Here is a 27,277-nt window from a genome sequence, read left to right on the forward strand (position 1 = left end):
TAGACTTTTACAAGTTTGGACACAGTGTAAATTGTAAATAAAAACAAAATGCAATGACTTGCAAATGTCATAGACTCATATTTTATTCACAATGGGACACAGAAAATATTAGTTTAACCTGAGATAATGTTATCATTCCATGAAAAATATGAGCTCATTTTAATTTGATGGCAGCAACGCATCTCAAAAAAGTTGGGAAAGGGGGTGACAAAAGTAAGTGGTGTTAAAAAAGAAACAGCTGGAGAAACACTTTGCTATAATTAGGTTAACTGGAAACAGGTCAGTAACATTACTGAGTATAGAAAGAGCATCTTAGAGATGCAGAGTTCCCCAGAAGTAAAGATGGGAAGTGGTTCACTGCAGAAAACTGCATCTAGAAATGACACAATAATGCTCCTCAGAGTAAAGTAAGCACATATTTTAAGTAAGCAACATTTCAACACAAATATCTCTTCTTTCTACTCCTTGAATTTTCATAAGAGGCTCATTGCTTTGAAGACGTTTGAGGGGAGTTATTATTTTCTGTCAGCGTGCATCAGATTTGAATATAAAAGAAGGGAACAATAATACATAAAAGATACAGCAACAGGACTGTAGTGTTATAAATGCAGATCACTGCTTATGGAGCTGGCAGCTCATATCCATAATAACTGTGAAAAAATAAAAATAAACTGAAAAAAAGAATAAAAACATATCTAGTAAGCACTTATTGTAAATTTAACGTGTTCGTGTCTGACCTGCCACTTGTATTTTTGCTGGGCTTGTGCCTGTGACTCTGGGTCTCTCGCAGCAGAAGTGATGCGACTCGCTCGCTCCAAGGCCTGGTAAAAAGTGTTGATGTGTTTCTCCATCTCCTCCAACAGCGGCAGAAAGGCATGACACTCCCGCATCAGAGATGGGCACCGCTCTCTCACCTGAACAGATACAAAACGGACCGCTTAACAGTGAAAAAATGTATTAACTTAAAAGGCTTTGTGTTTACCCTCAAATGAGACTCACCTTGCTTAGTTGACCTTTGACTGTTGCCATAGTTGCCATGACCCTGGTTGCCTCATCCTGTGGAGCATCCTTGGCAAGGAGCTGAGCGCTGCGGGCAGCCAACTTGTATTGTGTCTCCATAGCGACAACCTTTTGCTTGGTATTCTGCGATGTGACGTGCAAGGGTAAAGGGTCATTTCATACGTTCTTAAAGTGAATGCACTGCCATCAAAGCTGTTTTAGTAATAAAAATGCTGACATCAATAAAGCAGTGACTTGCAGCTTTTAGTAACACCTTATCAAAAACGTATGAGAGTAAAGCCGTTTTCGCACATTGAGTGCAGATGTGAAATCTCACTTTATCGTGATTCAAGCGTGACTTTATCTGATTTGTCTCAGGCGAGGAAGAGAGCTCGAGCTTCAATTCATGTTGACCTGAGCCAGTGACATTATTTACTGCAGTCATGAACATTTCTAAGCATTAACTGATGAAACTGCATTTATGGGACATAAATTCTGGACGCTCTCAGATCAGATCTTTAGCTGCCTTTAACCACCACAAAGTCTGACAGATATCTGGTGCCATGCATTAGAGTACAGAGAAGAAAATTATCCGAATTTCACAGTGAGTGGGCGTCACACAAGCTTACTTCTGTTTGCTCTACCCAGATAGTACCATTGCCAAGACCAAGGACAGCATTGCCAGCATAGTGGGAATGCATCTAAAATAGACTATGGTCTGTTGTATGTAACTAATTCTCAGACAAAGTCTGAAATACAGTCATGTCAAAAAGGAAGAATATCAACAGGAAAAACTCAAGAGCAGCTTCTAAGTCTCTACAAGCTTCAGTTAGCATGTGAAACGTTAAAGTTCATGACAGTACAGTTAGAAAGAGAATGAACAAGTTTGCATGGGTTGCCAGGGGAAAGCTTTTTCTCTTTTAAAAAAGAACATGGCGGGATCGCTTAGGCTTGCAAAGTTACATATGAACAATGTGCTTTGGACAGATGAGACCAGAGTGGAGATAGTTTGTCATAAAACACAGCTTATTTGCAAGCAAAACACCTGACACCAGCTATTAAGTGTGGTGGAAGAGGAATGATTTGGGCGTGCATTTTACAGCCACAGGATCTGGGCACCTTATAGCCATTAAGTCAACCCTGAATTCCTCTGAGTAACACATTCTTGGCTCATGCAACAGGACAATGATCCCCAAGCACAGCAACAAATCTAAAATAAAAGGACTGAAAAAGAAACTGTTCTAATGGCCCAAGGAACAGAACACAACCCCACTGAAATGCCGTGTTGGGACCTTAAAAGGTGTACCGACAAATACACACCACAAACAATTACTTCAATTTATTGCTGCTAAAGTTAGCTTATAACAGGATGACACAGAGTCCTGTTAAAAGTCCCTCTTTAACATGGAAAAGAGAGTTTACATGTCTGAAAATGGCTTGGAAGGACTTGAAACAGTTACGTTTCACCTGCTGTTGGTGTGTGGGGCAGCTGTGTTCCTAAAAAGAGCTGTGATGACCATTCTCTTTGAAATCACATAAAGCTAAGAGTAAAAAAAAAAAAACTCCATCTAGTTCCATATTTGAAACTTTGGCCATGTTTAACATGAGTATCCACCATGAGTAACAGCAAATAAACACAACAGGAAAAGAAAGAAAGAAAAGAAAACGCATATTAGGTCCACTTCAGAGTCAGGCTTGTCATTCTCGACCAGCTTAAGAAAGAACAGATTTGAAACAAACTCTAAGCGATGTGATCAGGGATGGTCTAATATAAAGTACAGTGGGGCAAAAAAGTATTTAGTCAGCCACCGATTGTGCAAGTTCCCCCACTTAAAATGATGACAGAGGTCAGTAATTTGCACCAGAGGTACACTTCAACTGTGAGAGACAGAATGTGAAAAAAAAATCCATGAATCCACATGGTAGGATTTGTAAAGAATTTATTCGTAAATCAGGGTGGAAAATAAGTATTTGGTCAATAACAAAAATACAACTCAATACTTTGTAAAATAACCTTTGTTGGCAATAACAGAGGTCAAACGTTTACTATAGGTCTTTACCAGGTTTGCACACACAGTAGCTGGTATTTTGGCCCATTCCTCCATGCAGATCTTCTCGAGAGCAGTGATGTTTTGGGGCTGTCGCCGAGCAACACGGACTTTCAACTCCCGCCACAGATTTTCTATGGGGTTGAGGTCTGGAGACTGGCTAGGCCACTCCAGGACTTTCAAATGCTTCTTACGGAGCCACTCCTTTGTTGCCCGGGCGGTGTGTTTTGGATCATTGTCATGTTGGAAGACCCAGCCTCGTTTCATCTTCAAAGTTCTCACTGATGGAAGGAGGTTTTGGCTCAAAATCTCACGATACATGGCCCCATTCATTCTGTCCTTAACACGGATCAGTCGTCCTGTCCCCTTGGCAGAAAAACAGCCCCATAGCATGATGTTTCCACCCCCATGCTTCACAGTAGGTATGGTGTTCTTGGGATGCAACTCAGTATTCTTCTTCCTCCAAACACGACGAGTTGAGTTTATACCAAAAAGTTCTACTTTGGTTTCATCTGACCACATGACATTCTCCCAATCCTCTGCTGTATCATCCATGTGCTCTCTGGCAAACTTCAGACGGGCCTGGACATGCACTGGCTTCAGCAGCGGAACACGTCTGACACTGCGGGATTTGATTCCCTGCTGTTGTAGTGTGTTACTGATGGTGACCTTTGTTACTTTGGTCCCAGCTCTCTGCAGGTCATTCACCAGGTCCCCCCGTGTGGTTCTGGGATCTTTGCTCACCGTTTTCATGATCATTTTGACCCCACGGGATGAGATCTTGCGTGGAGCCCCAGATCGAGGGAGATTATCAGTGGTCTTGTATGTCTTCCATTTTCTGATGATTACTCCCACAGTTGATTTTTTCACACCAAGCTGCTTGTCTATTGTAGATTCACTCTTCCCAGTCTGGTGCAGGTCTACAATACTTTTCCTGGTGTCCTTCGAAAGCTCTTTGGTCTTGGCCATGGCGGAGTTTGGAGTCTGACTGTTTGAGGCTGTGGACAGGTGTCTTTTATACAGATGATGAGTTCAAACAGGTGCCATTCATACAGGTAACGAGTGGGGGACAGAAAAGCTTCTTACAGAAGACGTTACAGGTCTGTGAGAGCCAGAGATTTTCCTTGTTTGAGGTGACCAAATACTTATTTTCCACCCTAATTTACGAATAAATTCTTTACAAATCCTACCATGTGAATTCATGGATTTTTTTTCACATTCTGTCTCTCACAGTTGAAGTGTACCTCTGGTGCAAATTACTGACCTCTGTCATCATTTTAAGTGGGGGAATTTGCACAATCGGTGGCTGACTAAATACTTTTTTGCCCCACTGTATGTATGTAAGTGTAGGTGCCCATTGAAAATCTAAAGTATCATGATGCTGCAATGCCACCAGCTTAAAAAAACATTACTGACAGGTTGTATTTTTACTGTCAGGCTATATTATCTTTTACATTTGATAGTTAAACTGACAGTTTGCTTTCCTCACCTCCACATCCTGAAGAAAAGCCCTAACACTGAGGAAAGAGACTTGAACAGGAGCATTGAGTTTGGCTTCGGCAGTGTCCAGCAGCTCTTTCAGGGCCCAAATAGCCTTCAAGTGTTCTTTTCTCCACTTCTCCAACTCATCTGAATGGGCATACTGCAGCAAAAAAGAAGCTAATTACACTTTACACTGAGAAATGAATCAAACAGAGCCAGCACATATGTTTTGACCCAATTCTGTCTTTGTCTGACAGGCAGTATTTTTAGATGTTTTCATTCATTACTTGTTTGACTTTGAGGAAGAGGTCTCTCCATCGCCCGTTTAAAATGAGTAGCTGCTGCTTGAGATCAAGTGACACTGTCTCGTCACACGTTTCAATAAGAAAATTCCCTGCATCGTTCATGGCCGCATGCTGATCCATCCAGTGGCTGAGATCCCTGAAAAACTCCTGGAAGACAAAGAAATCAAGAGAAACAAAGAGCGAGTGTCAAAGAAAGAGATGAAGAAAGCTAATCAAAAAAGGAACAAAGAAAGTGATTCAAAGAAAGAAACAAAGGAAGGACAATAAAAAAGTGGGGTAATTAGATGTCTAATCCTAGACGGAGATGTGAGTCTGTGTAACCATGGCAATGCAACAACAGGAATATCCTCAGCGGCTTGTTGAAGGATCATTTGATACTTGAGTGGAGACTCCTAATAAGCTTCCACATAAAAAAACTAAATTCTTCAAAATGGCTTGATTGCTACAATTAAATCTGAGTCCATCAAATAAATGGGTGTATGAACAGGCTCCTAATCTGTTCACAGAAAAAATAAAGTAAAAAAATCAAAGGCTCAGACAGTATTAAGATCTAATCTCATACCCGTTTTGTGTTTTCTGGCTGGCTCAGGGCTTCCTCTGCATCTTCCAGCCAGGCCTGCAAAGAGGCCACAGTGGAGGTGTACCTCTCCCAGTTGGACAGCACTTCCTCCAGCATGCTCCTCACGCTGCGCACTTCCATGGACAGACTCCTCCACTGAGTCACCACCTCCCGCATAAACCTGCGCACTCCCATCTCGCCTTCATCCACTGGAAGAGAGGTAAAGTTTAACAAGAATGACAGCTACCGATAACACCACCATTACCTCTGATTCTGCTGCCGCTAATAATGTCACTTATTCACAAGAGTCAAATGGAAAATGAAGCACTGAAGCAGCTGTTTTGAAGCTGCAGCTGTACCTTTTATGTCTGTGTGTGCCTGATGACTTTCACTGCTTTGTTTCACATCACCACACTTTGGCAAAGGCAGGGGAACACTCGATAAAGCAAAAGGAGGCACACGCTTTTGCAGAAAACTCCCTGACCCCAAAAACTCACTACAAGGAGATGTATCATCTGTGCTTGTGCTACATTCTTAGATGCAAACTCTCTAGTTGTTAGAGTATGTGCAAAACAATGGCATAAAGACGCACATCAGATAAACGCAATGCTTCTAAAATGGGAGACAAAAAACAGATCAGTACCCTAACCCTTTTCCTTATTTTTCTCAGGCAGCCAATCAGAAACCACGATGCTAATTACAGTACCAGCAGGACCTGCTGCATTTCATTTGTGGGGTCGACCAATCAAACCTCAGATGTCCTGATTTCTCACCACACCTCACTTCTCTGCTCTGCATACCCTAAAGCAATGCAACCCTGAAACCTAATGAAACCAACAAGCTAGCTCAGTTTGCGCCCAGAGACCTGCAGAAGTGGAGCAGCCCCCCAACTAGCAAATGGGGTCGTATTCCCCACTGAGAGCAGAGAGTGGAGGAACCTCATTTAGCTGTAGCCTGCAGACTCTCCTCCTCTATCAAATTGTGAAACCAGTCAGGGGCAAACTGAGCTGCTGGCAGGGAAAGCCTCATTGGTTAGTGAGTTGTTGAAAAGGGAAATAAAGTTGAAATATAGTGAACAATTGAGAGATACTGATCTCAGCCAGGATACACTGGAAGTATCAGATCAATTTCAGATTAAAGTTCCATTAAAAGGATGAGAATGCATTGGAAATGTGACATAATAATGATGTTCCCAATCAATGAGCAGGACTGCTTTAATGCATTGTTGGACATTTTATGTGATTCTGACATCATCGCAATAAAGCGCCTTTCAGATTACTGTCTGGCAGGATATTGATAAACATTTCCCAGACTTCCCGGGAGAATTACTGAATTACTTTATTATAAGAAAGTGATAGGATAATAAATGCTTATATATACATATAGTAAATATTACACCTTGAGCTACTCACCTGAGCTGTCAGCACTCACATAGGCCTCTGCAGACAGTTTCAGAGACTGGAACAACATCTCATAGTTTTCAAAGAAACGCTGCTTCTCCACAAATGACTGATGAAGACAGATTCCAAAAGAAAATGTTATTAGATGTGAAAAGCATCTTAACAGATACACAGAAACAGAACTAAATATCTTATACATGTGCTATGTAATGGTAACTATCCTTCATCAACCAATAATTATTATACAATATACAAAAATTAATTCAAAATTCAAAATCCTTTCCACATAAGCATGCAGGTGAACCCTGAAGATCAAACTACACAAATCAGAGACTGAGCTTACGATATAGCTGTGAAGCATCAGTTCCACAGATTCCTGTTGACCATATTTGATGATCCAGGACTTTAGTTTGGACTCAGCCAGACTGAGGAAGGCCTGCATGTGATGTTTGTTCTCCAGAAATTCCATTTTTGCTAAGTGGATGCTAGAAGATGTAGAGATAAAGTTCATCCTAAAAAAGACACAGTTCATACAGGGACATCAGACCTATACCTCGACCTTCTCATACTGCTGCTTTCCCAAAAAGCAAGGTTGTGAAAAAAAACACACCGACTGAGGTGCCAAATTTCTTTCAAATAATCTGTTCTTATCAGAAAAACATTACCACGAAGAACATTAATTTTGTATTCTGCACTTTCAAGAGAGACTAGCAGGAGTTTTGTTTACCTCTCAGCCATGTCTTGGAGCTGGTCTGGGGGAACAGGCACTCCATCAACACTTCTGTCTTTATGGATTCTCTGAAAGACCTGCTGGTGACTTTCCAGGCTCTTCAACACATCCTGTGCAGAGTACACCGAGTAAAGATATGAAAACAGACATAAAAATGTATTTATACATTCTGTGTTCATTCTAATAGTATGTTTGATTCTCACACTCTATTGTGCTATGTATGGCTCTGCACTAACCTTGTGCTGCTCCAGAGCTCTATGCACAGTGCTGGCTGTGATATCATGTGCCTGCTGGATGGTTATCTCCTGCCGCAGAGCTTCCTCGGCCTCATGCAGCCATGCTCCCACTGTGTCCAGAGGAGCTGGCAGAGACCTATCCAGCTGAAGATGCCAGTCCAGTAACTAAGATGGATAAAAACAGACGATGTCTCCTGAAATAATGACCTCATCACACAAATAATTTAATTTTTAATTTCTATAAAAAAAAAGAAGGAGACACTAAGTCATCAGCTCTTTATAAAAAACACAACTTGTGTTAGCCCAAATAAGGTAAAAGGAAATAACCTTAAACGATAAATCATCATACAAGCTTAAAAAATGGCTGATTCTCAGAGTTGCTGGCAAAGCACAAAATAAATTCAAATTATGCCTTCTGAAGTCCTTATGTATGAATTAGAACATTGTAAACACTCCATCGACCTCCAGGAGTAGCTTTAAATATCTTTAGATATCACTTTTTCTGAATGGAAAAAAAATGCTCTGTGTACAATTCTGAACAGGAGGCGAGTGGGTAATCCCGCTGCTCTCACCCTTTTGGAGATCCTTTCCCAGGCCTGTTTGACCAGAGCCTGATCCACAGTCAACATCCCATCCCTCTGAGTAGACTGCAAAGCTCCCTCCACCTGCTTCCTCCTCATCTCCAACTGGACACGCAGACTTTTGAACAGCTGAAAAGCAAAAATCATTGACTCACAGCTCTTTATCCTCGATAAAAGGATGATAATGAGTGTTCTCTCCCTCACAGGTCATACCCTTTTCCCATTTGCATCTTATCAGATCCTCATATGTTCTACCTTTAAAAACTGTCCCTCTATCTGGCTTTAGACTTTCCGAGCTATGCAATGACAATGAGGATATCCCACATGCTGCTGAATATGGAATGTATCCCGAGGCTTGGTGGAATAAGCCAGATTGACTGAAAATATGACGGCTGCTGCCTGATCCCCACAGTCTAATACCACTGATTAAGCTAATAATAGGAGCGTCTGTGCCCAGTGTGCCCAGTTTAAACACACCCCGCCACAGACACACACACACTCACACTAACCTGGTACTGCTGAGCAAGACTGCCCTCAGTCTCCTGAGCCTGTATTGCATCTCTCTCCAGCTGGTCGAGCCACATCCTGAGCTCCCTCAGGCTCTTTCGCTGCTCTCTCTAGGTGGCCGGGATCATGCAGGAGTGGCAGAGTGAACGAGTAGGAGATTGGGAAATAAAAGAAAAGAGGACAGTGCACCCAAAAAAAGGAGGAAAGAAAAGAAGACAGAGTGGAAAAAGTGATTGACCGGGATGAAAAGAGGAAAGAAGGGAACAAGAAAGCAGAGCATGCACGGTTAAACATGTGTTCCCCTAATCCTCTGTGTCTCCCTGCAGGACAAAACGTCAAAAACCCACAGCTGCCAACAACACTCAGCTTAGACAGGGTACTTTGTCTAAGACCCCCTACGAACATTTCATTGGATTTTAAATAAGCATGACGATAATGCGATGCTGCTAAAAAGCTTGTGCGATAGACCATTCCGTTTGAGAGCTGTTCAGTCTGAATCTATTCACTTGTACCACCCCTCCTGAAGGAAGCCCCAACTTTATTCTCTATGACAGCTCAGAACATGGAAGTAGATCAAGTTAATTCTAAAAGGAAACAGTCTGCCATATTTTACTCACCATCATTCTCTAAATATTTTCTACCCAAGTGTTTATGCTTCTGTTTATTTTTTAAATTCACGCTTTGTCACAGCTAATTAATCTCCCGTGCAAACACCAGGCAGTAAGGAAGAACAAAAAACCCTATCGGTGCTGTAAAACAGCAAAACACGGTGTGACATACATCTGGACACAGCAAACAATAAAAAAGGCCAACCTCTATTCACAAGCTTTCCATCAAATATGCTGTATCAGTGCACACTGCCGATGCCAGAGGCCTTCATTGTCATGCTAATGGGACCGAGAGCCAAAGCGCTCAGTGGTAGCATTCATAAATGGTAATATCACATCTTATTATATTGGACTTCCTTCCGTTATCATGGCTTAGAAACCCCGCGGCCCGAATATCACATCAGGTTAGATAAAGAGCCAATATTAGGATACAGGCTTTATTTTGACATGAAAAATCAGTGTTTAATCCCATTCTTACAAAGTACAGTAGGGACTGATACAGCAATCCAATAGAGGAGGCAGAAAAATGTGCTTTAATCAAATTTATATGGAAACCATGAATGATCATGGGTGGTAATTGCATTGTGTTGGAGGAAATTATTGAAAACTCTCCCCTGGGAACCGAAGTGGCTAAATAACCTACCTCCAACATTTCCTCTATATCCCGAGGTGCAAGATCATACTGCAGAACAGAGTCCAGCACAACAACCACAGGAAAGCAGTCACCATACAAACGCACCAGAGAAGAAGACAAAGAGCAACACAAAGAGAGAAAGATGTACAAAAACGAAACACAGAACAGACAAGACACTGCAGCAGCTCGTTTCAACCTACTTTAAAAACTAGATAGCTTCAAGTCATTAAATAAGAGATTTTAACTAAATTCTGAATCAATTAAATATAAAATTAGACAAGCAGATTTTTCTTTTCCCCCTGAACCTTGAACATTGCACTTTGATAGCTCAAAATGATTATAAATAATACACATACAAACATACAAATACATATACAAAAGACAAACATTCACTATGCAGAAAGAGAGAAGATGATCACAATGACAGGCTATCGAGACCGAGACAGCCGGTTACCTCTACTTGTAGCTGTCCCTCGGAGCCGCTCTGCTTTCGTTCTGGAAGATGCTTCAGGAATTGGGCTACATATGTCATGACAGATTTCTCATCTGGCTTTTCTACGTCGACATCTGAGACGGGAACCAAATAAATAAAATCAGAAGTCAAATAAGCTGGCTGTAAATTCTTCAAGTTTTCTCATAGAGAAAAATATCAGCCGCTGATAAGAATCAGCTTGACTGAAGGAGACAAGCGGGCATCTCAAATAAAATCAATTTTCACCATTTCAGATCAGTGTCCAAGTTTTGTTTGGGGGTTCCGCCATGCTGGATCTCATGGCCTAATGCACCTTAATTATGCTGATGTCAAGCTTGATTTGCTGGAGTACATTTTGAAGGGCAGGCATGAAGGGGAGCAGATGGTGTCTGGCAGTGAAAGTGAGATGCACATCTGATGCAAGGACTGACCCAGTATTGTACAGTATTTCTATTCTCTAAAACTTGCCTTGCAAACATTTCCGACAGTATTCATGCCCCATGGTAGGCAACTGTCTCCTCAGTCTTGTGTCTAGTTTAACTTCCCCCTTGTTATCTCGTCATCTTGATTTAACTGAGCTGTATTTTGGTATCCTTCTGTTTCTACTCTCCTTGATTACCTTCATGCGTATAAATAGTCCTGTATGGTTTCTTAGTCTTTGTCATAACATTTGTTTACCTGTCCTTCTGTTCCCCCTGTCTGTTTTCAAGAAGCTTTTTAGGAATATGTTTTATATTTTAGACATTTGGGGAGGACTACTTTTGGGTCCTTCTCCTGCAAATCGTAACAGAAATTTGGGTTTAATGAGTAAACATCCCCTTGTACTGGTGAAAGCCAGGGTGGTGGTGACATTGAAACACCACGCAGCAGAGGAAGAAGCATGTTAGAGGAAGAAACAAGACATTTTTCAGCTTAGGATGTGTTTGGTATATGTAGGTGTATAATGCACCATGGCTTCAGTGGACTGCCTATCTGCCTCTTTACTGCATTAATCTGTATTTTGTAGCAGAGAGAATCCAGTCAGCGACCTAAAATATTATTTTAGGTCGCGACCAAATTTTTTAATGGTGCGACTAAAAAACATATTAGGTTGCACCGGTGCGACCAACTGTTTGAGTAACAAAAAAATAAATAAATACTCTGCAACTCCGAACGTCTCCGTGTGGTCAACAGCAGACACACATTATGCCCCTATCGTGGTCTAAACCAATCAAAGATAGTCAGGGGCGGGACCTCTCTGATTGATCGTGGTCCAGATATTCATGTAGTCCGTGTGTATGTTTGAAAGTGCAGGGCAGGTGGATAGAGAGAGGTGAGTAGCTTGAATAAAGCGATATCGATTCATTAAATCCTGAATCGACTTTTAAATATAAATGTCTTTTTCCAGGTAATTTTCTCAGGTTAAAGCTCACAAAACTATTTCAACAACCACCAAACAGCAAATGAGAGCAGGTTAACGGACTCCACACGGCATCGGGGCTGAAAGCCGACAGCTCACTGATTCTGATGTGTCAGGTCTGCGCTGTGTTTATGTCTTTTCTGCACTAGATTCTGAGCGGCCTCTCTCCAACCAAAATTCACTGAACCAGCAGCAAAAGAATCAACAAACTACGCTTCACATTTGATAAACATCGTCATGAATTCTCTCTTACTTTTGCTATTTTTTGCCTTACCACGATAAAAAAAAATCACACTTCATGCACAGCTCTCTCTCTCTCTCTCTCTATGTACTTCAAGAACAGTTTTCCATCTCAAATCGTGATAAATGCACTGCCCAAGTGTCCCCTCTCCCCATTGCCTTTCAGCGGCAGGCAGCAGCAAACAGGTGCTGGTCGTCAGAGGAGGCCGATGTGATGATTAAGTTTAACATTGTCTACAATATTGCCAAAGAGTGCCAAAGCACTTTAAGCACAAGCACAAGATTATTAGTTAATCATTTACAAATCAATATTGTCTGTATGGACAGCAATCCCGCCCCCCCCAAAAAAAGTGCACATGTGAAACTGCGGTGTTAAGTGAAGCGGTTGAAAAATTTGGGTGTGCCTAACTTTTGCACTGGTGCGCCTAAGAAAAAAATGTAGGCGCACCAGTGCAACCATGGCAAAAAGTTAGTCTAGAGCCCTGTTAAGACAATAAAAAGAAATAAAATACATAGTAATTTTATGCCTACTTGTAGGTTTGTTGCTGGTCAGGCTCAAGTTTGCTTTTGATAAACTTAATGACAGAGTCACTCTGAAATGCTACTGGAAATGTTATTTACCCTCTGGCTCAAGAAGCTGTGGAATCCCTAGCTCAGTCTCGGCCAACAAGAAGGCTTCATGAAGATTTTCCCGATTGGGCCTTCCCCATACTCGCTCCATGTCGACAAGATTAGGCCGGAGAGCATTGATTACCGCGAAGAATGCTAAACCAGTACGCCAGCTGGGGCCAAAGTCCCTCACCTCAAGGCTCAGACTTCTAGAAAGGACAGAAAATTACAAGGTCACAGCAGAGAAAAAACAAAACATAACCTACAACCTGCAGCAACACTTGACCATCAAATCAGACTTCATACTTGGTGGCTGTCTGCTGGACCCATCTCAGTAATGCCTTTCTGGCTCCACCCTGCAGAGGAGGAAGAGTCTTCTTTTTGACGGGTGGGCTGGTGATCTCAGTGCTGCTGGTGGAGCTGTCCAGTGAGGAGGTGCTGCTGGACACGGTATGGAGTGCTGGTAGGCTACTGGTTAACTCCTCAATCTGGAAGCAACAGAATACCAACTAAAGTCAGGCTTAGCCACAGTTAGTGATTCAACTGCGTTTCTCCCTGTTTATCATGCCCTGTGTTGCTCTGCTCTCCGGCTCCTTCAGGTTTGTTACTTTGGTTCTTAGTTTTTCCCAGTTTAGGTGTGCTCCAAGTTGTTTGCTTAATTATTAGATCTTGTGAGTGAGAATCTTTTCCTAACAACCTTATAAGGAATCGTGTCTGCAAATTAGCTGTGGCTTTAATCCTTGTATACATCAGCCGCATTTTACTTAAATATTATTTTTTATCTGTGGTATCATTATATCATACTTTATTTATTGAACAAAGCAAAAATTGTGAATCTGTACGAATAGAGTCAACGGACATATTTAAGCAAGCATGTAAATTATTATATTGGGAGCTCAGTCTGATAATATCCTATCAGGCCTGCGGATGAGCCACAGTTTCTGTTCCCTAAAGTCAGCAGACTCAGAAAATCCATAAATAAAACAAATCAATATGTCAGTAAGTGAAAGTGTACATTTACTAGTGCACTACATTTCCTTTATTGAATATCCTTATGTCTGATGGAGTAGCAGGCATTTATGTGTACTGATGCTGCTACCAGAGTGGAGTATTAAGTTCTGATTTATTCTCTGCATGTCTGAATTACCTGAGGCAGATGCTGTTTATTTTGAGTGTAAGTACTTTTAAAGATCAACTTATTTTTTATGTCCCTTAAACTTAAATTGCTCATTTTTTATATATATATAACTAGAAAAATACACATCTGCTCTCTCTGCAAACTGGATATTCTCAGCCATGTTAGCTGTCAGGTTAAGGTTCTTGTGGTGAGCAAGTAGTAATATTCACATCATGTTTTTCTTCTCACTGTTTTTCAAAAAATAATGCTGAATTATGTGCATTGAATCTGATGATCTAATCGCACTAATGCTGCAAAAAGTTACCTGGAAATAGAGAATGATGGTCCACACCAACCCCAGGACAATAGATGGCCGTCCATCCACGATGTCTGTTGAGTTGATGTTCACCAACTTGATCTGTGTCCAAACGCAGCAGCATTAAACTACACTATTAGAAGGTCTAGATATTTCCAGATCGCAGACTAATCTATCATTTTTTACTATTACCCCAATAAGCTAATTTTATTCAGAAAGTTAACAATAAAGAGTGTAATGTACAAACACTGCCCAGCCAAAAAAAAAGCAAAAAAAAAAAGCTCAACATCTGGATTTAACCAACCGAAAAAGTAAGCGCCATCCATAGGATTTAAGAAGATTCAAAGCGTTTATTGTCATGTGTACCAAGAAAAAGCATTTCTCTGTACAATTACATTCTTTCTCTGCTGTCCAATTGCTCGGGTGTAACTGATGCTACGACTAGCTTCTTGTTTCATAAACAACGATATCCTATCTCATGACTTAAACATTCATCCTCAAGAAAGAAATTATGTAGCTGGAAAAAATCTTGTTTGTGGTCAGAGATCACTTAAATATTTGGTGAAATCAAATATAATGAATAAATAAGTCTACTAGTGAAAGTAGAAGATTTTCCTTATACACAATGTGAAGGAAACTGATGGGATTAGGACTAAACAATTGTGCAGGGTAAAGAAAACCACTTATCAGTAGCTTTAGTTTAGTTGGGAGCAAACGGGTTGAACTCTGGAACAATGGAAAAAGTATTATGATTTGGGGTTGCTTTAGTTGGTCTGGTTCAGGAATGTTATGTGGCCAAAAAATACATGGGGTCAGCAGAATCTACTTAATGACCAGATAAATGTTTTTAAAGATCAAAATGGCAGGATTCAAAGAGGGCACCAGTGTGAAAGAGTTGTCCAGGGAGCATCATTTTCACACATGGGTTGATCACCACAGACTTTAAACCTTAACCCCATTGAGAATCTTTGGGATGTGCTGGAGAACTGATCAGACTCTTCTAACATCAATACAAGATCGTGGCACAAACATAATGCATTTATGGACAAAAATAAATATTAGGACATTCATAAGATTATCTAAACCATACCACAGCAATTAAGTCAAATGAAATAAAAGAGCACGTGACTTTTTGGCCAGGCAGTATGTTCAAGTCCTACTGCGATTGAGAATCTCTTTTTCAATAGAGTGATGTAAAAGATAAAAAGCTGCACGAATACTAACGTTACACACATTAAAGCAGGTGAACTTAACATCCAGATTGAGAACAAAACAGCCACAGGTTCAAGCTAATTTCAGTGCATCTTTAAGAGAAATCACATGTAATCATCAGAACTCCTGCATGCAGATGTTTCTGACACAATTTATCAACATCACAAAGAAAAAAGTAGAGCAATGTTATGAATACTGACCGGAGATCCTCTGTACGCAGACTGGAGGCAGATGGAGGTGGAACAGGAAGAGGAGGAGGGGGAGAAAGATAATTCATAAGTACTGGAGATGATTGAAAGCAAACGCCTGATTGACTGTGAAAAGGCAGATACTGTAGCATCTCTGAGGTGAGATAACTTGAGTGGTTGGCTGAGAGGAGAGATCTATCACTACTACACAGGCAACAGGGATTATATCCAGCAGAGATGGACACAGAGAAAGGGAGAAAGGGGCCGAGTGGAGCAAGAAACGAGAGAGAGAGGAGGCTGTATCTTGTGATATGATGAAGTATTGTATATTATCACATAGAGGGTTGTATTACTGAGGCGCCGCAGCACAACAGGTCATCTAATGGTAATACCTGCCACTCCACACATGTGAACAAGCATAAAAAACGAGATTGGGGGCAGACGAGGGCAACGTGGGGAACCGTGGGATAGTGACTGATAAGAACATATGCAATACATGGTGTTATATTAAAAAACACAGCAGGTTATCCTGGCAAATCAAAACAGTAATGCAAGGCTGGAGTGGTTAACAGAGGTATAGCGTGACCACACTGAAAACACACCAGTATAAAATGACAGCAGTAAGCATATACAGTAGCAGTAGTTGTGTTTCTTTGGATAAATTGTACTAAACTCTAAATAGCAAAACTAAAAAGTTGTGAAGCTGCGTAAAACGCTAACAAACTATCCATCCATTTTCTAAGTTGCTTATCCAGTTCAGGGTCAGGTAAACTGGAACCTACCCCAGATGTTTGCATTCAAGGTGGGGTAAACACTGGAGCGGTGACCTGTCCATCACAGGTAACCAATCATCTAAATTTATTATATTAATAACACGTCAAAGGCAACATGTTAAATCATGAAAACCAAATTCAACCATTTTTTTAATAATTTGACTATGAGTTCTTCTTTTATTGTTTAAATATTTGACACTCAGTTTTTTTACTCCTCGCCGTCTGTACTTTAGAAAGTCTCAATCTCTCCGTGGCACTCGTTTACATCCAATTATTACTCATTAAAATAATAATTTATTACTACATTTTTTTAAGAATCTTATTTCTATGTGCATTTTGTTGCCACAGTCCAAGGTTTTGTGAAACTTGTTGCTGGGATCGAAATCAAAATGAGAAAATGACCATGGTGGTGTTTACTACACCATCAGTGATGACCCCAAACCCTAACTCTTCATTCTAACAATTCAATTTAAGGGAGTCATGCACTGACTTGTGCAACTATCTCAGAGTTTCTTACAGGCTGTGGTATGTACTATGTACAGTTACAGCCGACATAACAATTTCAGGATCTGGCAACCCAACCCAGTCGTTTTCCCTAACCATAACCACAGCTTTCAATGACTAAACCCTAACCAGAGACTTTATTAACTAACCCTAATCACATGATCTGAATGCCTAATCTGTGTCAGTTAGAAATATGTTTTTTTATCCCTGACTGTCAAGAACAATGTTTTAAAAGAAGTGAAGGGAATATCGTCATAGGTTCAGGGTCATCACCGATGATTGGGGTCTGATTTTGCATCCAGTTTTCATTTACATTTTAGACAGCTTCTCTACTTTCCCAGAAGGGAGGCTTTACATCACAGGGTTTCAACAGTTTCCAAACATCAGTAAACATCATTACACCAGCAAACACTTACTTTCTATGACACAGACACGAGACACAATCGCGGAGCAGACATGGGCAATCTAAAGCAAAATGTAAATATGCTCTGTGTGTACATCAGCTTCACACACAGAGAGCATATTTACGTTTAATTTTCATCTCTCCGATTTACGCAGCAGAGTGCCCACTGATGTCTCATCTCCAGACAGCAGATTACTGGTTTAGGATTTACAGTTTTAACCCTGTCACACTCGAGGAAGACAAGTCAGTGTCCCCGCAGACGTCAGCTCATACTCATGGCTTTATTTATGTATATCCAAGGACGAGCCAGGCGACACTTTGAGAACGTTTTACTAATCTCATGGAGGGGCAGTTGATGCATTTAGATGATTACATTCAAAACCATATTGAGCGTTTTTTCTGATGCAATTCTGCCAATGAAGCAGAGAAAAGGAATTTGCTAAGTGCTAATAACATGGAGTGCAGTAGGTGTAGTGGTAATCAGCTGAAGAGAGAGAGACATTCTTCTCCATCTCTTAGAGGGAGCCAAACAATTAAATGTAATGAAGTAGTTAAGACAGAATTACATTTAACAAACAAAGTCTTTGTGGAAATATAAATCGAGAGAATCTACTAATTTCAGAATACCCAAAGGATGTGGGAATGTGAAGACAATGAGAGGCGAGAAGGAAAGAGAAGCCGGTCACACGAGGTCAAGATTCAATATTTGCGCCCACAAGGCTCCAGATGAGCAGGGAGAGGAGCAGGAAGGTTAAGAAAAAAAGAGAGAAAAAAACACATAGAAAGAAGGCGGCGAACTCTTACCTTTCTACCCTCAAGGAATTTAAGAGCTGTACCAATGTTGGCGACCCAGTGGATCCTTTTTAGCTTCTTGCCCTGTTCACATGGCTGGAAGGAGAAGGGAGAACAATGGATATGGAAAGGAAGCAAGAGAGATATTGAGAGGGAAAGAAAACGGGAGGGTAAAATGTATCAGTACATGTATAAGAAATTAGCACAGTTTAAACAGACAATAAAGCATAGATGAAAAAAATATAGCATAAACGTTTTTGAAATAATGAGACTCAGAATTCCAATCAAAGACTATAAACAAACGGATCAATAGGACAGAGGCAGATTAGACCTTAGGCAGTATTGGTCAAATGTAATCCTCAAGCCGTGTGTGTCTTTGTCTGTGTTTGTGAACTCTGATCTGTCCTTGTTAATCTGGGCTTTCCCACTCAATTCAAACATCCTAATAAAAGTCAGTCAATAGGCATTTCCATATAATTCTGGCTCATTTCACATTCACTGCATTAAGTCTGCAGCCCACTGGACAAACAAACATTCAAAAATTATTGTATTTCTCTTTTATTGCATCAGCCTGAGCCGGTTCAGTGTGAGAAAGTAGAAAATATAATCCAGAGAGATCAGAGGAGAGGACGTGTTTGAAGCTTGTAGCCAAATCCCATGATGTAGAAATGACCCACAGGCTCACCAGCTTTTGTCCTGAAAGGACTTCCAGCAAGGCCAGCAGCATCACACCATCTTTTATGTCCTCAAAGAGATCGGTCATCACCAGGGGAGGGACATGCTACAGAAGAAAACACACACATCATATGAAATAAGTAAACTTAAGTGCAATGCTTAAACTAGAAACATTGTGGTTTTTAACATTGAGAAAGACTTGAAAACACTCGTCTGAAGGCAGGTGCATACTTTATAATAACACAATTTTTCCAGGCAAGATATTTCTAAACAAGCGACTGAATTTATGTAACCGTTTGTGCAAAAAAAAAAAAAAAAAAAAGAGGGGGGGGGGATCACTGTTTACATAAGTGTTTCATGTCACACAAAGCTTTCCCAGTTTTCTTGGAATGCAAAGAGTCAGGATTACAGAGCTAATAGGTCTAGCAATGTACAGAAAACTTTGAGGTAAGAAGTATTTTTCTGCACATTATCCCCCACAAAGCTGCATAGTGCATACATAACCCTAACATAATACATATGTTAAACTGTAAGACATTCATTTAAACTTGTGGGACATGGATAAAGGAAATCTTCATAAAAAAACTGTGCTAGGAGCCCAAACAGAGTCTGGTGGTGCCGTGTATTACTGACAGCTGGATTCATCCATAAGCGCCGGCTCAGAGGACTCTGAACGGCTTCTTCAAATCCTAAAATATGCTGATGATTTCAAACTGTATCCTTCCCATTGACTTCCTCCCTGACCTGACACAGACTTCCAGACTTGAGGAAATCCACATATCTCAGTTTTTCGCCGCCGCCACATCAAGGATTTCTCTTAAAGCACAGTCACATGCTGGGGCTGAGGAGAGCTTTAGAGGGGAGGGGGAGCTTTCAGACGAGCGAACCATTCACAGGGAGATTAGCAGCAAAGGGAGTGAGTGAAGAGAGGGAAGGCAAAAAGTAGAGATGTGCGCAAGAGTGTGTGTGCAGCCAGAGTGAAAATATATGTACAACCCCAACAAAGTGAAAATGAGAGAGGGGTTTAATTGAGTAGAAGGAGTGGCAGTGAAAAACATGACAGAGGCAGAGAGAGACAGGACACTAACCTCACGTCTTTCAAATTTAATTAGCAAACGCAGCAGCGCTTCTCACTAATTCCTCTTCTAACGTCGTTTCATGGCTTTGGATATTAGGGTTTTCAGACAGCACTTGTGCCCGTATCATAGCCTGACAGAAGAAGCACTTAAAAAAGATCCCATTCAGAGGGATAAATTATACCATGAGCTAATTGAAGCCAAATTTACCTATTTGTTCATTATAATCCCAAAGCTAATGAGGAAATTTCAGACTAATTACAAAAAAAGAAAGTAATATTCATTCCCTTTGCTCGGCAACATGCGGTAAAAAAAATAAATCACGAACTTAATGAGCTAATTACACATGAGCGTCTGGGTCGTAATTGATTGTGAGCAGAGGAGTTTGAGGATGTGCGTCTGTCTGTGCTCTCTTGTTATTCCCCTGGTACATTTGACTGGATCCCAAAAGATCAACAGCATGAAAGACACAGAAGGGGGCAGAAACAAAGAGAACACTTAGAGGTTTCAGTTTGAGCTGCAATACATCCAATTTGAAGGGACAATAAAAACTTGAAGCCTATTGGCAAAGTCTTTTTAGGATGATGGTATTCTGACAGGGAATTATTGGCACATAAAATCACTCATGTAGAAACATTTCAATTAAAATCATGCAGGACTTGTGCAAAGTCAGCACTGTCATCTCACAGCGACGGGGTTGTGGGTCTAAATACATTGGCTGGGGCCTTTCTTGTTGTCATTATCAACTGTGCTGCTGACCATGTGGAGTCTTACAGGATGCAGAAATGTGGAGGCAAACCGAGCAATCTTAAATGAACTGTTTATTGGCTGGTTGCAATAATCCAAAAAGGGGAACATCAAAAAAATAAACTACAGAAACAAAAGGTTGAACCAACACTGGGGCAAGGAGAACAGACACTGATCAAAGACAAGGAGAGAGAGCGTCTATATACACACAGAAGAGCAATCGGGGAAGTGGAAACAGCTGGGGACACAGCTGTACTAAATCGCAGTAGACGAGACGATGGAAACAAACTAAGCAAAGGACAGCTCTAAAAATAAAACAGGAAGTGGGACAACTAAAAAGAAGGACTAACATACATTTTGGACTTTTAAATATATTTTCATGAATTTACAACTTGTCGAGCAGATAAAGACCTCATCCTTCACCATTCATACTAATATGTAATAGACAAACAATTAATGTCTCTTTTTAATTTAAATGCCTGGAGTTTTTTTAATGTGTTAACAGAAAAATAAATAATAAAAACGATTCACTTTATAATTACAGGGCAATTTAGGCAATAAGTTACCAGAATTTTTCTGTAATTTTACATATTTACTTCTTAGAGTTTAAGCCCAAAGAGTCATGCTGGCACATTTCCTGCATTTAATACAACAGTTTTCTTTATCATGAAGAAAAACAGAGATACTGTTGAAATAACACTTTTTTATATTGAGACATCTCAGGGATTAAATGTGTAGTTAAACATCTTTACACTGATACAAATTGTTGTTGTTTTTTACCTGTCTGACCCACTTAAAATCAAAATGGGTTGTATGTGGTCCACAATGTAAAACAAGCTTGTATGACTCCTAAACACAAGTATGAAATGAAATGAAATGAAAGAAAGCAACACTGCCGTTAAAAAAATAAAAATAAACACAACTTAACAATTTAAGAGGACACCACAAGCAGAGTTAGCTGATTGAAATTTTTAATACTTTGAAAAACATAACAGCAGCTTAGTTAGCTGAAGCACATGCCACATGCCATGATTTGCTGTCTCTGAACTTCATGTGCACGGGATGTATCACCCTCTCCCCTCGCTCTAACCCGAGAGTAAACACCAAGAGAGGAGCTGGGAGCTTCATTTCTCTTCCTTCTTTAATCTCAAAGAACACTTGCTTCACTGATGGCTGAACTAAAGCTGTTTTCCCGGGAAAACGCCTGAAAGACGGCGAGACCTCCGCAGTTCACACTGGCCACTCTGTAATTAAGCTTTAACCTTCTCAGAAAGGATTTGTCAGAGTGGAAATTTGGGGTCCGCTGACTGAAACCCCTCCACATGTGTCACTCCACGACCGGGTGCAACATAAAATACACTGTGAGGAGAGCAATTTTGCAAGTTGAGTGTGACTGCTGTGTGGGTCTAAACGACATCAACCTTTATCTAAATGAAATGCACCCCCTGGAAAAATACTACCTTGCAGCTCTCTTATAGTTCATATCTTTGGCGAGTTAATCTGGTGAACTAATGAGAGTCATTCATCTTCTGTATAAATTACCAGCTCCAATACATCCCCTCTCATAGAAAGTCTTTGTCGGAGCCCGTAAGACTTCTTTTGTTATACCTGTGGAGTAGTAAAGTGAGGGGGAGGGCGGTGATAGCAAAAGGAAGCCCTCATGCTATGGCTCAACTCACCTAACGATTAATCACATACCTTTAGGCGGTGAATTAAAGACCTGTGATAACTGGAGTGGCCTAATCATCTGCATAGCCAAGGGCAGGATTTATCCCTGTGAGAGTAAAGCTAAACCAACTGTTAAAGCTTCTCTGTCTTCTATCCTCCTGTCTCACTTTCACACTACTTTTTGCGTATGATTAGCTATTCTTGTGATAGTGAGTCCATAAGATACCACATAATCTCTACTAGTCTGCAGAATGATGACTTCCAGAAATGGCTCTCTTTATTTTTTGCACCACCTTTAAGTTGGTGAACCTTTACCCCCTGCTCATCACAACGCTCTTTGAAAATTCACCAAGCCGCTATGACAGCCAAGACATTTTTAAGACAAATATAGGCCAATCAGTATCACTATGGTAACGTCAGGCATCAGGTGGAAGTGTAAGCAGCTTCGTGATGAGCGAGGAGAACATCACATACGTAATTTGATCAAGTCGGCAGAGGGAAAAGCATGAGGAACAAATATGGTTTTCTCTTCCAGTGGAAGTGTGATGGTATGACTAATCTATTAATTACCCGAATCCATTAATTAAGGCAAATTTAAATGGAATTTTAATGAAGTCTCCGGGATCTTTGTTGGATCAGTTCATTGAGTTTTTAGTGCATGAGTGTTGATATAGCAAAAATGATCTTTTTCCACTTTAGGTTAAAAGATTAGTTAGACATCCGGCCTTCTTGCTGAAAGCTATGTGAGGAAATAAATGCCAATCTTTGGCTCTTAGAGTAAATATAGAAGTAGGACAAAGCAACAACCTCGGGGATGAAAAATGAGCCCATTGCTGAAGTGTCAAAAATTACAGCCCTGTGAATGGCCACTTGAAACTGCAAAAAGAGGTCAGTCTCCCTGGACTCCTGTGTTAAAAATGGTCAGCTTTAGACAGCTAAGGTTTTTTTTTTTACGTCCACTTATTTATTTATTTTAGAAACCACCTGGTTTAACTGTGTTTGTAAATGTATTAAAATTAAGACACTGGCTGCTTTGGCACTGTCTCCTAGGCTTCACATCCCTGAATCGATACATATCTGGACTTTTTTTACTGTCTGAAGAGGAGGGATAGTGGATATATTGAGCAAAGGATGCTGAGAATGGAGCTGGCAGAGAAGAGGAAAAGAGGAACCTCAGAGAAAGTTCATGGATATAGTAAAGGAGGACATGCAGAGGGTTGGTGTGGCAGAAAAGGATAAAAAGGATAGATGATCTGTGGTGATCCATAAAAGGAGAAGCCAAAAAAGAAGATAAGCTACTAGATCTACTCATCTACATATTTATAATGCAAATGTGGGATATGTGTTCATTTTCTCAATTTACTCATCTGACCAAAAAAATGTTGAACTACCCCCTCAAAGCTTCGTGGGAATGCCTCTCCAAAATGTTCAATCACAATGAAATAACAAAGGGACTGCAGCTCTGGTCAACTGCAGGCTTGATAAATAAAGTATGTGGTTATACCTTGAATCTTATAAAAAATTCACAGCATTTAAATATTGGGCTGTGTGTGTGTAATTTTCTGCTGGCACAGTCCTGAGACGTGCTTATTTAATATTACGTCACGGTTTATTCCCTTCTGAGTGCTCTTCAAATGAATTTTCAGCTCCACGTCACCGCAGTTCAAGAACTCCACAGCTGTCGTAATCAAATAGGGAACCTTGAGAGGAGCGTCACTGATTGGAGTAACACTTAATTGTGTTGCACTGTGCCATATTTGCCTTGTCTGCCCATTCCTGACATACCATTTAAGCATTAATGAGCGAAACTGATGAGCCTAACGTAGTATAATGCAATAATTACAGGCCCCTCAGCATGCAGTAGCATCAAATGTGTTTGTTTACTATAAGGCAAAGACATATTGTCCACTGAGTGGACAAATGAAGAGCATGCTTTAATGAAAAACTCTTATCCTAAACAATCTAAATTGGCCCATATTGAGATAGCGAGATTACTAAAATGTAAATTAATGACTCTAGCTTGCAGGGGAAAAAGACATACAGTGTATTAAATGCTGTAATATGAAATAGATAATTAGAGTGAGAGTAAATCCTTGCTAGTAGCTATATGAAACTGACAGAATAACAAGGAGCAAAAAAATCATGCAAGAATGAAGGACCGTGTGTGGTCTGAGCTGGAACAAGCAGTCCCATGACCAGCTCTTGGAAAATGTCAGCGCATGCACACAGGATGTAGTAAAGTCACTCACAGTGGAAAAACATGGAAATCGGGGAGTTTTAAAACAAACACCAGCACCAGCTTTTGTGTAAATGGATAACACAATGCTGGCACTAGCAGGGAAACACAACCAGACTTTCTTACCTTTGCCAAGTGGGAGTTGATCCATTTTGTGAATGTCCTTTTCTGCACTGCTTCCTGCTCATCTGTAAATCAGAGCCCAGAGCATCACTATTAGTCACGCGCAATAATAAACAAAGAAAGGATTAAAAACACAATCTTCTCATTGTTTATTGTGAGAGTCGCTTGGGTTTCTGATGCTGGATGGCTGCCTCTTGTTATTTCTGATAATCTTCCTGTCTCTCTAATGTGTCAGTCACACCAAATCATACCTTACACTAATGTACAAAGAGAAGGCATTTGACATTTACAGATGGCATTTTCATTATCTGAACTCCTCTTGCTGAGGACAGAAAATTGTGCTCTCGAAAATGCCCTTTAAATGATAGGAGGCCGGTGGTTCTCCCTCTTATCTGCCACGTTCTAGTCATTTCTGAGTACAGTTTAAACATGAAATCTGGTGCTCTGTTCAGGGCTGTGATCAAAATACACAAACGCGACATTACCCCAAATGCATTGGTCTTGTTTATGGCAGCTAACGTAATGAAGGCCCTTTTGGAAAGACCCAATCAATAGTATACGTCTGCTGACAATGTCCCCTAAAAAGGCACTTAACCTTAATGAGAAAACCTAATAAATCAAGCATATATACAATTTTCTGTGCATTTATAGTATGAAAGTGTGTGTGTTCTGCTGGATTTTTACCAACTAATGTATAGTTTATTCTTCGTGATATCTTGTGTCAGCAAAATTCAATGTTATGTGCAACCCATGTATTAAAAAAATTGAACATGAATGAGGTTATCTCAGAGAAATTAATGTGCAGCTGCTACACTTATACCATTAGAGTGTACAAAACCACACAATCTACCTGGGATTCAAAGCATCCCATCACACGCATGCAACTGATGTTTTTGTGTGTCCCGTCTTTGCTGCAGAGCAATATCCTTGAGATAAGCACGTTATCAGCGAGAAAGGACGTCTGACACAGTGCCTTCCTCTACCTTAATGAAATATGCTGACGCCTTGATTGCACTCAAGTTGGTTAGTGTGTCACTGGGTGCTGTGGACAGACGCTAAAGGGAAGAGGTGTGTCTGTGTCTGAGGGAAGGTACCTTTCATACATAATGCATATACACTCACACATAGTCATACGTGCCACTGAGCAGCTTCCTGCTCTACAAATTAATCTTTTGATTGGGTCCAAGAGTAATCAAATATTGATGGGCGGTAATATTGGATGAGAATGGGGAAAGATGTTCCCTCCCTCCACATTCTTGAGCAGGAACATGCGTGACGGAGAACAGGCCTGCATGTGCGTGGTGCCAGCCTCTCAGTCTCAGGGACGAGGTGACTTTGAACCTGCCGCACAAACGCAGTCACTCTTAAGCACACACGCTCATCTTCTTTCAATATAACAATGGGAAACAGCCATCCTTTGCAGCAGCATTTTAACACACTTGATTACCTTCTGTATCACTTGTCTCATACACAGTCCCTGATTTCTCACAGCGAAGATCACCTTAACAAATTATCATTGATATAGTCAAGGAAAAGAATGCAAACTTGGTGCAAACAAAGAGACCAGTTGTCAGACATCTCAGAGTATTTCCTTTCTTCTCAACAGTATAGACTGATAATGTGATTTATCCAGAGACAAGCTGGCAGACAGAATGCTGAATATGTGATATCCAAATGAGCAGAGAGGCAGATAGCCACAGGGTCAGACAGAGAGATAAGGTCAGACAGTCAGCCCTCTGTGCTGTGACACCTGCAGTGAGTTGTTACTTGTCTGCTGGGTATGCTTGTTTCACCAGCTGTAGACCTCCACACACACACACACACACACACACACACACACACACACACACACACACACACACACACACACACACACACACACACACACACACACACAGGCTCACTCGCTGACTCCGCCAGTGTGGAAACGCCCCCTTCAGACGTCTGCCCATTTCACTTTATTCACACACTCACAGCTTTGACAAAAAAACAAAAGCATCCTTCAGGGAACTCTTTGGAAGAAAACTGCACTGCAAAATGCACACAATCATTCATAGTTATGCACACACACATACACATATGTCCAGCAGGCACGTACGGTCCATGCTGCAGTGCCGTTCTAAATCACACACCCTACACACATGCAAAAATACACATTTTGTGCACTTGCTTTCTTTTTGGAGTCTCTATCTGTCTCAGCAGGACACACACATGCACACAGCCGCGCACACAAACTGCCCCACTTACCCCGGAGGTATTGGTAGAAGCCCGCCACCAGGTTGAGGGATGTGTTCTTTTTCGGGGAGGCTTCGCCCCCTACTTGCCGTGCCATCTTGTAACCCGGATTATGCCTCAATTTGTGCTTGTTTCATGGGGGCACTGAGAGGACATCAACGACCACCTCTGGGAGAGGTAACACTTGCCCTTGCTCCTGCCCTTGTTGCCCACCCCCCTTTTTTTCGGGGGGAGGTGTCTTTAAAGAGCTCCCTGAAGCACCGGACCTCCTGGGATGACAGCAGTGGAACTGTTGCGCTGAGGTAAAACAGGGAGGAAAGAACCACCCTCTTGTTTCGCCTGTCGCCCTTTACGTTTTGCCGTCCTCTGTCCTGTCCTGCAGTAGCGGGCTGCAGACTCAGTC

At 41.0% G+C, this 27,277-nt stretch overlaps 1 protein-coding gene across 1 annotated transcript in view; it reads right to left on the reverse strand.

Annotated features, from left to right (window-relative positions):
* syne1a (spectrin repeat containing, nuclear envelope 1a) overlaps positions 1 to 27,017 on the reverse strand; it is a 124,217-nt gene extending 97,200 nt beyond the window's left edge. Inside the window, exons 1-20 of the mRNA XM_085383127.1 lie at positions 26,887 to 27,017; positions 24,643 to 24,704; positions 18,800 to 18,895; positions 18,127 to 18,210; positions 15,655 to 15,675; positions 14,252 to 14,344; positions 13,116 to 13,297; positions 12,822 to 13,018; positions 10,544 to 10,656; positions 8,850 to 8,957; positions 8,332 to 8,469; positions 7,760 to 7,924; positions 7,521 to 7,633; positions 7,137 to 7,305; positions 6,806 to 6,902; positions 5,397 to 5,602; positions 4,817 to 4,981; positions 4,537 to 4,689; positions 1,000 to 1,143; positions 738 to 914 (exon numbers count right to left, since the gene is read on the reverse strand). Of these exons, the coding sequence (XP_085239253.1) occupies positions 738 to 914; positions 1,000 to 1,143; positions 4,537 to 4,689; positions 4,817 to 4,981; positions 5,397 to 5,602; positions 6,806 to 6,902; positions 7,137 to 7,305; positions 7,521 to 7,633; positions 7,760 to 7,924; positions 8,332 to 8,469; positions 8,850 to 8,957; positions 10,544 to 10,656; positions 12,822 to 13,018; positions 13,116 to 13,297; positions 14,252 to 14,344; positions 15,655 to 15,675; positions 18,127 to 18,210; positions 18,800 to 18,895; positions 24,643 to 24,704; positions 26,887 to 26,971 (2,568 nt within the window). The 5' untranslated portion in view covers positions 26,972 to 27,017. The remainder of the gene's footprint in view (positions 1 to 737; positions 915 to 999; positions 1,144 to 4,536; positions 4,690 to 4,816; positions 4,982 to 5,396; positions 5,603 to 6,805; positions 6,903 to 7,136; positions 7,306 to 7,520; positions 7,634 to 7,759; positions 7,925 to 8,331; positions 8,470 to 8,849; positions 8,958 to 10,543; positions 10,657 to 12,821; positions 13,019 to 13,115; positions 13,298 to 14,251; positions 14,345 to 15,654; positions 15,676 to 18,126; positions 18,211 to 18,799; positions 18,896 to 24,642; positions 24,705 to 26,886) is intronic.
* Between the last annotated feature and the right edge of the window lie 260 nt (positions 27,018 to 27,277).

Source organism: Rhamphochromis longiceps, linkage group LG15 (genome assembly GCF_057381845.1).
Source record: "Rhamphochromis longiceps isolate RC_006_pf linkage group LG15, R_longiceps_female_GT1.1, whole genome shotgun sequence".
In the NCBI taxonomy this organism is placed as follows: domain Eukaryota; kingdom Metazoa; phylum Chordata; class Actinopteri; order Cichliformes; family Cichlidae; genus Rhamphochromis; species Rhamphochromis longiceps.